A 12,382-nucleotide genomic window follows, 5' to 3' on the forward strand; every position below is an offset into this window, starting at 1 on the left:
TCAGCTATTTAATGTTGCTGGTATGCTGTTAATGTGACTCAGAAAGACAGATTATTTCTGCCACTGGGAGCTGTCCACCTCTCATAGAGAAAATAGACACCATGCCGAAACTCTAACTGACGTGCCACTTCAGCAAGGCTTGAGTCATGCCCAAGATGCACTGCTCATGCAGGGTGTGTAGCTGCTCTGATTTGTTAATATGGGCACCGAAATGAAAACTGAGAGGTTCCATGGCAGTCAGGCACAACTCAGGTATAGACAGTGTGGCCCGGACATTACAGCTGTAAACTAGAAAATTCCCGCGTGGAAATTTTGAGTGCGCCTCGGGGGCCGTTGCTGGGGGGGTGCGTGTCTGACCTCTGTCTGAATCACTAAAACGTAAGAATAGTGATGTATGAACAAAGTCAATTACATTCAGCTATGCAGTGTATGTGCCTGGAAGAGTGAGCAACGGGGAAGCGTCGGGCTGCGTTTTTCACCCCAGTTGAAATGGAAATCTTAATGCATTCATACAGCGAGTTTGAACATGTTTTTTTAGGGCCCGAGCACTGGAACAGTGCGAAGCCCTATTGTATCTGCTTCGTTTTTTCTTTATGAGGGCCCGAGCGCTGGAACAGCGCGAAGCCCTATTGTTATTGTAGTAATTCTTTCTTCTTCTTCTTCTTCTTATTATTACGTGTCATTAGGCCTTAATTTGACCCCCTAAACATGCTCAAACCAAATTCGGCACGCACCTCAGGTCTGGTGAAAAATTCGATAAAATGGAAAAACGAACCCCCTAAGTGCAAAAATGGGCTCGGTAGCGCCACCTAGGCACACAAAGGCAGCCCCTGCAGCCCACAGGAATGTGCTAGAAAGACCAAACCAACGCCGAAATGTAGGTCTCATCAAGCCCTACAATTCGCTGACACCCCCGACCTAAAACCAACAGGAAGTCTGCAATTTGCGTTGCAAAGTCACGTTCTCGCCCAAAATTCCACTTTTGAACAAAATCTATCTCCTCCCAGGGCGTAAATGTCAGCGGCTTGAAAATTGCACAGATGACAGAGGACACAGTGCTGAACAAAAGTTGCTAAAAACTTGTTTTTAATTCGAATCGTTTGGATTTTATAAGCCCTCAAAGTCGAAGTGGCCAGAGCCAAAACCTCATTTTTTCCCATGGAGTTTGGTGGGAAGAGGCTGACTTTTGGCACTAATTAAGCCCCTGGAGTCTAAAGTAAAAGTCTGACAGCTTTGAAAACTATGGAGATGGAAAGAGGACAAAAATTCCTACAAAAATATGTAGTTTTGATGTGGATTGGACCAAGTTTGTGGGAGCTGTGAAGAGTTTTCAAACATTTTTGACTCTGGTGTGCTCTGCTCTGCACTCTGCCTGGACATGTGACTCACTCTAGCTGCCTCAGGAATGCGCAATACACACCCATTGTAAGAGCTCAGAGGGAGCAGAAAACACTCTCAAAATAAAACTGCCATAACTCAAAAACGGTAAAAGATAGCAAAATCATGTAAATGGGAGATTTATAGATCCGAGTCTCGTGACTCGTTTAAACTTTGAATCAAGTCTGTAACTCAAACGGTGACCGAGCTGTGACACCTCAAACAGGGGTGGGTTTTCTGGATTTCTCCATTGGATTGAATGAGGATTTCTCTGTCTGCCTGCATTTTGGTGTGATCATGCCACAGCTGCCACTACTCAAGTCAGTCACACACTAGGACATGCTAAGGGCGCCATCTGCTGGAGGGGCGCTGCTAGTGCCCAGAGGGGCACCAGCAGCGAATGTACTACCAGTGGGTTTTTGTTGGCGTCGTGTGTGTGTGTGTGCGTGTGTGTGTGTGCATGTGTGTGTGTGCATGTGTGTGTGTGTGCACGTGCGTATGTGTGTGTGTGTTTGTGTGAGTGAGTGAGTGTGTGTGCCTGCATTTTGGTGTGATCATGCAGCAGCTGCCAGTAGTCCTGTCGGTCACACACTAGGACTTCCGTGGCCTTTCAAAATAAAAGCCCAAAACTCTTTCACAATAAAAGCACCGAAAAATACCCTTAAAACTGGAACACACGGACGAATTGTCTGCGCTTCGACGCGCGCGCCATCCCCGACGTGCACGGGGGGGTGAGGGCCCGTCCAACGCTGCTTGCAGCTTTAATTATTATTATCGTGTGTCATTAGGCCTTAATTTGACCCCCTAAACATGCTCCAAAACTCACCAAATTCGGCACGCAGGCCAGGTCTGGCAAAAAATTTGATAAAATGGACAAACGGACCCCCTAAGTGCAAAAATGGGCTCGTTAGCGCCACCTAGGCACACAAAGGCAGCCGCTGCGGCCCACAGGAATGTGCTAGAAACACCAAACCAACGCCGAAATGTAGGTCTCATCAAGCCCTACAAATCACACGCTGACACCCCCCCTCTAAAACCAACAGAAAGTCCGCAATTTGCGTTGGAATGTTCACGTTCTCACCCAAAATTCCGCTTTGCAGAAAATCTATCTCCTCCCAGGGCGTAAATGTCAGCGGCTTGAAAATTTAACAGATGACAGAGGACACAGTGCTGAACAAAAGTTGCTAAAGATTCCGTCATTACTCGATTCGTTTGGATTTTAGAAGCCCTCAAAGTCGGAGTGGCCAGAGCCAAAACCTCCTTTTTTCCCATGGAGTTTGGTGTGAAGAGGCTGACACTGGGCACTGGAGTCTAAAGTAAAAGTCTGACTGCTTTGAAAACTATGCAGATGGAAAGAGGACGAAAATTACTACAAAAATATGTAATTTTGATGTGGATTGGACCAACTTTGTGGAAGTTGTGAAGAGTTTTTAAACATTTTTGACTCTGGTGTGCTCTGCTCTGCACTCTGCCTGGACATGTGACTCACTCTAGCTGCCTCAGGAATGCACAAAACACACCCATTGTAAGAGCTCAGAGGGAGCAGAAAACACTCTCAAACTAAAACTGCCATAACTCAAAAACGGTAAAAGATAGCAAAATCATGTAAATGGGAGATTTATAGATCAGAGTCTTGTGACTCGTTTAAGCTTTGAATCAAGTCTGTAACTCAAACGGTGACCGAGCTGTGACACCTCAAACAGGGGTGGGTTTTATGGATTTCTCCACTGGATTGAATGAGGATTTCTCTGTCTGCCTGCATTTTGGTGTGATCATGCCACAGCTGCCACTACTCAAGTCAGTCACACACTAGGACATGCTAAGGGCGCCATCTGCTGGAGGGGCACTGCTAGTGGCCAGAGGGGCACCAGCAGCGAATGTACTACCAGTGGGTTTTTGTTGGCGTCGTGTGTGTGTGTGTGTGTGTGTGTGTGTGTGCGCACACGTGTGTGTGTGTGTGCACGTGCGTATGTGTGTGTGTTTGTGGGAGTGAGTGAGTGAGTGAGTGAATGAGTGAGTGTGTGTGCCTGCATTTTGGTGTGATCATGCAGCAGCTGCCAGTAGTCCTGTCGGTCACACACTAGGACTTCCGCGGCCTTTCAAAATAAAAGCCCAAAACTCTTTCACAATAAAAGCACCGAAAAATACCCTTAAAACTGGAACACACAGACAAATTGTCTGCGCTTCGACAAGCGCACCGTCCCCGACGTGCACGGGGGGGCGAGGGCCCGTCCAACGCTGCTTGCAGCTTTAATTTTTTTTTTTTTTTTTTAACTGCAACACCGCTGCAGCGGCAAAGGAGAGGGAGACGGCATGGGAGAACATTGCTGCTCGGGTCAATGCGTAAGTTTAAATGTATTCCGTTGCAATCACAATCTTATTACAGGGGAAAACTGCTTGAATGGTAGCCTATTAATTTATTTCATTTAGGTGAATTCCCGCAGGGGAGGAGCGCACTTGGCAGCAGCTTAAGATGAAATATAAAAAGATTGTTCAAACAGGTAAGACCTCGGCATAAACATCTATGCGCGGTTTTATAGCCATCTCCCGACGAATATTTAATTCTTTGCACAGTAACACTGCACCTTCATCCACGGGATCGTTGTCGAAAGGACATGCCATGTTCGTGAAAAAATGACGCCACCTAACTACTAATGGACTTCTAATAAAGGCCTACTGACTGTTTTTTAATTATTTTTTTTCCGTGCCCTCTGTTGCCCCCCACCTCCTGTCACTACTGTATACCAGCATCATTCAACCCATCCTCCTGTACTGTTCACCCTGCTTCTATAACATGCTGTCCACCACTAACAGGAACAAACTGGTTAAAATCACACACACTGTCTCCAAGATCATCAGCCATCCCATACCCAACCTCACTGAGCTCAACCACAGAGCAGTCACACGCCTCGCACGAACAATAACCACCGACCCCGATCACCCTCTCCACCCAAACTTCAAACTGCTGCCGTCTGGCCGCAGATACAGGACTCTGAAATGGCGACGGGCACGCTTTAGCAAGAGCTTTGTCCCGTCTGCCATCTCAGCACTTAACAATTAAGCGGTATCGGCCCAGCCCCTCTTGAGCGTTGTGATTGTTCAATGTCGGGTGGTGTTTGTGCTTTATTCATATGTTGTTTGGGTGCCTGGTGATGTTGCTTATTTGTGCATTGTGTGTTGTTAATGTTGGTTTCTGTGACAGGTTGTGAAAAAGAATTTCCCTTTGGGAAATAAAGGCTATCTATCTATCTAAATTACAGACGGCAGTACTAATATGCCACGCCAAAACTCGCCTGCTGACTGAATGAATGAGGAAGTTAAATACCGTGTGTGGCTGAAAGAAGGCGGACACACAAGGGTGGACACATGAGAAAAACCTGGTCCTGACCAGGTTACTTTCATGGAGTCTGTTACTGCGGTAACTGACCGAGAGCTTAAGTTACCTCCCTCTGTGAAACAGGCTAGAGTTACCCCTCTTTCTCTGGTTTGAGTTACCTCCCTTTGTGAAACGGAAAACTCAGAGTTTCCGAGAGAATGCCAAGAGTGTGCAAAGCAGTAATTAGAGCAAAGGGTGGCTATTTTGAAGAAACTAGAATATAAAACATGTTTTCAGTTATTTCACCTTATTTTGTTAAGTACATAACTCCACGTGTTCATTCATAGTTTTGATTCCTTCAGTGAGAATCTACAATGTAAATAGTCATGAAAATAAAGAAAACGCATTGAATGAGAAGGTGTGTCCAAACTTTTGGCCTGTACTGTATCTGACCAACCATTAATGCCTTGAACAGTCCATGTATGTATCTCAAAGCTCTAAAAAAATCAAGAATCTGGGGCATATACAAAGTTGTTTTCTGAAGGCCCAAACATGGTTGACCACAAAACCAGTGTAATTTTTTTTTTCCATTTTTGAGGGGCTGGAATGCCTACCAGTTACGATGTATAACCAGGGTTTTTCCTGCATATAAAATTACAAGGCGGCCGCCTCAGCCTAATTTCGTGCCGCCCCTGGCTCTCAAAACTCTGACGTCGGGAAAATTGTTATTTTCTGACAAGCGCCGTGGTAGATGGATGTCATTTTAACTGCAGTTGCAGCATTGCGCCGATGTGGTGGCGCTGTATCAACAAGAGTGCACTGGAAGTCGCTGCCAAAACTGCCAAAGAGGAAGAGCAGAGCCGAGAAATTCCATTCCTAGAGGATTTTGTTTTGTGTTTCGGTTTCTTCGCTAGTGTGTGGGGGTACGTGAGCACATTGCAGGGGGTACGTGAAAACATAGGCGGAAATCTCGGGGGTGTCGGGGGGGACAAGACCCCTCCATCCATAAATTTTGAATAATATAGTAATATTCAATGAAAGTGCAATGCAAGCGGTGCTAATTATAAATGTAAAATAGTGGGTTTTTAAGTGTTTAAAAGTTATGACTTCCCCCCCATGCCTCACAGTGGTTTGGTCCGCATCCTGCTGCCGGCAGAGCGGCAGCTCGGTAACTTTCAGTCAGTCCGTCAGCCTGAGAGGCAGCAGCCTGATGAGAACTAGCAAGAAAACTTCCTCAAGTGAAAGCCAGTGAGTCATTTATCACACCACTTGTTCACCAAGCACAAGGCTGTAATATGACAAGCGATATTTTCCCCTGCTTGGTCCAAAACCTGCCTCTTTCAGCTCACTGTTTAAGCTAATAGCTAATGATTGTTTACAGGCTGAAGCGAGTGCAGGACAGTGAGGGAGAGAGAGGACAGACCACAGGAGGAACAAATACTGAGCTTTTTAGTCTTTCAATAAGTCTGTCAGGATATTAATGTCAGAAATAGTTCATATTTTACTGATATTTTGAGTTTGTCTCTAGATAGATATCTTTTTTTTTGCATTTTAAACTGCATTATTTTGTGGCATAGTTTCATTTCATTTTCTTATTTGATCTAAAAGGGACAGTGTACAGCTCAAACATATACTGTATGTCACTATTTGATGCCATATCTTGCTTTGTTTTTTCTTGACACTACAATAAATTTTTTTGAAGAATAGTTTGATGTAGTTGGATTATTCAAGGTATTTCCTGTAGTTTTAGAGCTTATTTTGAGTTTCTAGTTCTTGTAAAGCTACTTTGATGGACTGTAGTGGAAATAGAATAGTGAGTAAAGAAATTAGGATTATTGCTTTTAATAGCATTATTTAAAACCTATGAACACTGGCCTAGCTTGTCTATTCAGAGAAGAGGTATCACTTCGGCTTATTTTTCAATCTATGTTATCACATGCATACTACTGCTCATTCATTGGTAGCTGAATTGTTAGATCTGTTTGATAAGTAATTTACATTTTTAAAATAATAATAATTTAACATATTGTTAACATAAACATACACTAACACTAAATACCGAGTGTTTGAGCAACATATCTCCTCTGTGCTACATAAGGTCCGTGATGGTCCGTGGAAGTGTTGGGCACTTGTGACCTGTATACAGCACCGGCTGCTGTATATGAGCCGTTTAACACCGCTATGTCCTTGCCGAAACTAGACTTCGGCGATGTTTACATTTACCTGATTGAGAACCCGTCACCCTACAGAACACCCAGAATGAAGGCATATAAGAGCACCGATAGTTACCGGTATTTACGATCAGGATGGGTAAAGAATGCTGCTGTTTGGGAAGTAAAGTACAAGGCATTCTTCATTCTGAAAGGTGAGTACTAATTTAGCTAACACTATCAAATGAATTTTAATTTACATTAATTCATGATTCAGTTTCAGGGACGTTGTCATCAGTGTGTAGCATTACGTGTGTATTTGGAGGGCTGCCATGGTTTGCTCTCCCTGGGGGCCGACTTGCGTTTGATGGCGCTGATCCACAGATTTCTCCTCTCGGGGGTGTCTTTAAAGGACGGAATACGGTAAAAACACAACCCCGGCTTTTCTCTGCGGCGGTTTGTGCACCTGACCGCACAACAACTGTCCGGCATTTTTAAGGAGTGTGTGTTTTCTGCCTTGTTGTAAGCCTGCCGGTGGTGGGCAGGTATATTGTTTTGCCCTCCATATGGACCGTGACATCACATGAAAACTATCAATTGGATACATAAGGAACAACTGGTGAATTTTTCAGAATTTTTTGAGACCCAAGTGCGTGGGCCATTTGGTGAAATGACGTGGAATGACCCAGTAAGAAACACGCAGGATAACATTAGTGACCTCTGAGCTTCACTCCGAGTCACTAACTACTCACTAGGATGATCCTATGAAGACAATCTTGCAAAATCATATATGGCCCAGTCAACAGAGGTAAACATCTAGTTATCCAGATATCCAGGACAGGTTAAGTGTTTTCAACATTAATGCCCTGTCACTTCTCCACTGGAGTTTCTCACTGCTCACCCCTTTATTCACCATACACATTATATCAAAGCACAACTCTTAACTTCAAGTAACAACTTTGTAGCTATTATCAACGGATGCTACACAATATTGGCCTAATTATGCTGGTTACAGTGTTAACTGTCAACAGTTAACATTGCTATTTTAAATTCACTGCTACCCCTCTATTGATCCTAGAATGCAACACACCACTCATGTTATGACGTAAATGTGAAATAAGAGAATTGAAAAGCAGACAATTTTTTTTTGTTCTTGAAAAATATGACATGTTCAACAGTGCTACTACAATCCTTCAACAGGGTAAATTCATTGCCATGTACTTACAAAATTATGCATGGTGAGGGGGACATCGTCCAGGACCTCAACCAGAAGCTCCTCTCCAACCAGAGGAGTGATGTCGGTGTCCCATTCTGTCAGTCTCTTGCGACTGGAGAGAGTAACACAGCACAAACAGGGAAAAGGTGTTAAGTTAGAAACACTTTCCATTTTAAAATTCTAATTTTCTACATTTTAAGCTCAAAACTGGATTACAAAAACACTTCCAATAAGGTTCATCTAAGTGATTGATGATTAACTTAGTTCACTTCCGGCGCCGACGCGAGTGGCAGCCTTTTCAGCAGCTCCGTGTATGTCCGTGTTTGTTGATTACTTTTTTGTTTACTTTTTTGTTGAGTTGTTCCGTTTTTTATTTTCGTACCTCCGTGTGCTACCTGACTATGGATCTTCACTCGGTAGATTTGTAGATTTGTAGATTTATTTATTTTTTTAAAAGAAAGAAATGGGACAGTACATGTTAATGCACATATAAATGTAAACACGTGAGATTGTAGCCGTGTGGCTAATTTCCATCTCTAGTCCCATTGGCAGGTTGGTGTTGTACAACGTTCATTCACAATAACAACAAAACAAAACAACAGAACAAGACAAGACAAACAACATAGTTGATCATAAAACATACAGGCCAAGGCTCAGGGGACCGTGCGCATTTCACCACAGCTTAAACACTAAATTAAACATTAGAATTATATGTCGAGGGGCTGGTTAAAGTGCAAAGTGCTAAAGTGTAAAGTGCATTATTGTATTGCAAATTGCCCCCCAAAAAAAATATATATATATATAAAGTGCTATTTTGATTGCCTAATACTCAATTGCATATTACAATAATCTAATACCAACGATGGTAATTTGATACCTAGAGTACCTAGTTATATAGAAGTATTAAGTGCTTGTTGCGTTGCACATTGCCCCAGTGCCTAATTAGTGAAAATTGCACATTACCCGATTACATATTGCAGTAGATGATTGTATACCAACAATGGTAATTTTATGATACAGAGAGTACCCAATTATGCAAGAATATAAAGTGCGTGTTGCATTGCACATTGTCCTAGTACCTAAAAGAAAAAATAAATGGAGATGTAGCCTAATAAATAGAAAAAAAAAAAAAAAAAGAACAAAAAAAAAGAAAAGTTAATGAGTAAGAGGAAAGTAATAATAATGTATGTGCTCAATAGAAATTGCGGATGGAACCCTTGACATATTAGTTACATTGAACAAATACACAGGTTTATGCATGGTTATGGCAACAGTGTTGTTCTTCCAGTAGCCAAGCCGGTGAAACTCGTTTACTCGAGAATTCAACTACTTGCTCTGAAGACCAAGTCCCGTGTCGGCGTGGTTCCACATTTACCTGACGAGGTGAGGAGACCGTACCGAGGCTGCAGAGCTGGCACTAAGCTGGAGGCTAAGCGGCTGGAGAAGAAGTGGTGATACAAACCTACGGTACCTGCGGTAATCATGGGGAATGTGAACTCACTGCCCAACAAGATCGACGCGCTGGCTGTGCTGGTGAAAAATGTCAAGATCTACAGAGAGTGCAGTTTGTTGTGCTTTACTGAAATGTGGCTAACGACTAGCATCCCAGACGCTAACGTGGAGCTACCCGGCTTCAGCACAGTCAAGTCGGACCGAGATAACAAAGCCTGCGGGAAGCGGAAAGGAGGGGGGCTCGCGGTGTACGTGAACACAAGGTGGTGTAACCCTGGGCATGTAAGTGTGAAGATCTGCATCTGCTGCAGGGACATCGAACTTCTGGCCGTAAGTTTACGTCCCTATTACTTGCCCAGAGAGTTTGGACACGCCATTGTGGTCATTGTTTACATTCCGCACCGAGCCGACGCAGAAGTCGCGTGTGACGTCATCCACTCCGCTGTTGATAAACTCTCAACACAGCATCCCGAGGCGCTTGTGTTGATCTCCGGGGACTTCAATAATGTGACCCTAGACAATACACTTCCTGCTTTTTTCCAGTATGTGGACTGTAACACCAGGGGAAATAAGACTATTGACCTGCTGTATGCAAATGTAAAGGATGCATACAGGGCCACCCCATTGCCTGCACTGGGAAAAGCTGACCATAATCTTGTTCTGCTGCAGCCTCACTACAAACCAAAGGTGAGGAGGCTACCCACAACCACATGGTCATTCAGGAAGTGGTCTCCTGAGGCAGAGCACGCTCTGAGAGACTGCTTTGGCACTACTGACTGGGATGTACTGCAGGGGTCGCACAGCGGGAACATCGAGGGGGTTGTAGACTGCACCACTGACTACATTAACTTCTGTATGGATGTTGTTGTTCCTGTAAGAACGGTGCACTGCTATGCGAACAACAAGCCCTGGATCACGAGTCACATTAAAGGCCTCCTGAACCAGAAGAAGAAGGCCTTCAAAGACAGTGATAAGCAGGAGCTAAAACGTGTGCAGCAGGAACTCAGAGTCCAGCTCAGGGAGGCAAAGGAGCAATACAGAAGGAAGTTGGAGCAGAAGATGCAGAACAACAGCATGAAGGAGGTGTGGGATGGGATGAAGATCATCACCGGCTGCAGATCCAGGCAGGGGGCCACCATTGAGGGGAATAGGGGGAGGGCGAACGAGTTGAACAACTTTTTCAACAGGTTTGACCACCCCATCTCACTCTCACCTCTGATCACCCTGCCCTCCACACCCTCATCTGCTCCCCTCCCCCCGCTACAAGTGGACAGATGCGATGAGGAGACCCCCTCCCTGCCTACAATCACAGCAGCCCAGGTGTGTGGAGAGCTGAGGAGGCTTCGCCCCGGCAAAGCTGCAGGTCCAGATGGAGTATCCCCACGACTGCTGAAGGCCTGCGCGTCAGAGCTGGGAGACCCTCTGCAGCACATCTTCAATCTGAACCTGGAGCAGGGGAGGGTCCCACTGCGGTGGAAAACATCATGCATCGTCCCAGTCCCAAAGAAGGCACGTCCTGAAGAGCTGAATGACTTCAGGCCGGTTGCCCTGACGTCACATGTGATGAAGACCATGGAGCGGCTGCTGCTACACCATCTGAGACCGCAGGTGAGCCATGCTCTCGACCCTCTGCAGTTTGCGTACCAGGAGAAGCTGGGAGTGGAAGACGCCATTGTCTACATGCTACACCGATCCCTCTCTCACCTGGACAGGGGCAGTGGTGCTGTGAGAATCACATTTCTGGATTTCTCCAGTGCCTTCAATACCATCCAGCCCCAGCTGCTCGGTCACAAACTGACTGTCATGGGAGTAGGCTCACACCTGACGGCATGGATCATGGACTATCTGACAGGCAGACCTCAGTATGTGCGACTGGGGGACTGCAGGTCAGACACTGTGATCAGCAGCACAGGAGCGCCACAAGGGACTGTGCTCTCTCCAGTCCTGTTCACCCTGTACACGTTGGACTTCCAGTACAACTCAGAGTCCTGCCACGTGCAGAGGTTCGCGGACAACACGGCCATCGTGGGATGTATCAGTGGTGGACAGGAGGAGGAGTACAAGAAACTCATCCAGGACTTCGTAGCATGGTGTGGTTCCAACCACCTCCACCTGAACACCTCCAAGACAAAAGAAATGGTGGTGGACTTCAGGAGGACCAGGCCTCACCCAGAGCCCATAAGCATCAACGGTGCCTGTGTGGAAATGGTGCAGACCTACAAATACCTGGGAGTCCTTCAACATCTGCAAAAAACTGCTGCTGATGTTCTACCAGTCTGTTGTGGCGAGTGCCCTCTTCTATGCGGTTGTGTGCTGGGGAGGCAGCATCAAGAAGAGGGACGCGTCACGACTGGACAAACTGGTGAGGAAAGCGGGCTCTGTTGTGGGCACAAAACTTGAGAGCCTGACATCTGTGGCAGAGCAACGGGTGCTGAGCAGGCTCCTGTCAATCATGGACAATCCACTGCATCCACTGCACAGCACCATCACCAGGCAGAGGAGCAGCTTCAGTGACAGGCTGCTGTCACTGTCCTGCTCCACCGACAGACTGAGGAAATCATTCCTCCCCACGCCATGTGGCTTTTTAACTCCACCCGGAGGAAATAACTCTCATTATACACATACTGCACTACTGGTAGATAACACGTAAAGACTGGGGGGGAAGGGGTGATTCCATAAGGCTGGATCAAGTCTGACAGTTCCTGAATTCCCAGTACCGGCCGTCAGGTTCTGTTGATGGCCTTGGTCTCATGGTTTCACACTAACTCTGAACCTCAGTCGGAGCATGTGTTCCTCAGGTTAGGTTATTTTCCGCTGCTGTTTAAATTGTTCATATTTCTATTTTTTTTATAATCCTTGTTTATAGTGTTT

The 12,382-nt window shown here is 45.4% G+C and overlaps 1 protein-coding gene across 1 annotated transcript in view; it reads right to left on the reverse strand.

The window, feature by feature from the left end:
• The window catches only part of araf (A-Raf proto-oncogene, serine/threonine kinase), a 74,790-nt gene that overhangs the window by 52,591 nt on the left and 9,817 nt on the right, over positions 1-12,382 (reverse strand). The window contains exon 4 of the mRNA XM_030059447.1: positions 8,069-8,171. Within this exon, the coding sequence (XP_029915307.1) occupies positions 8,069-8,171 (103 nt within the window). The remainder of the gene's footprint in view (positions 1-8,068; positions 8,172-12,382) is intronic.

Source organism: Myripristis murdjan, chromosome 9, assembly GCF_902150065.1.
Source record: "Myripristis murdjan chromosome 9, fMyrMur1.1, whole genome shotgun sequence".
Taxonomy (NCBI): Eukaryota; Metazoa; Chordata; class Actinopteri; order Holocentriformes; family Holocentridae; genus Myripristis; species Myripristis murdjan.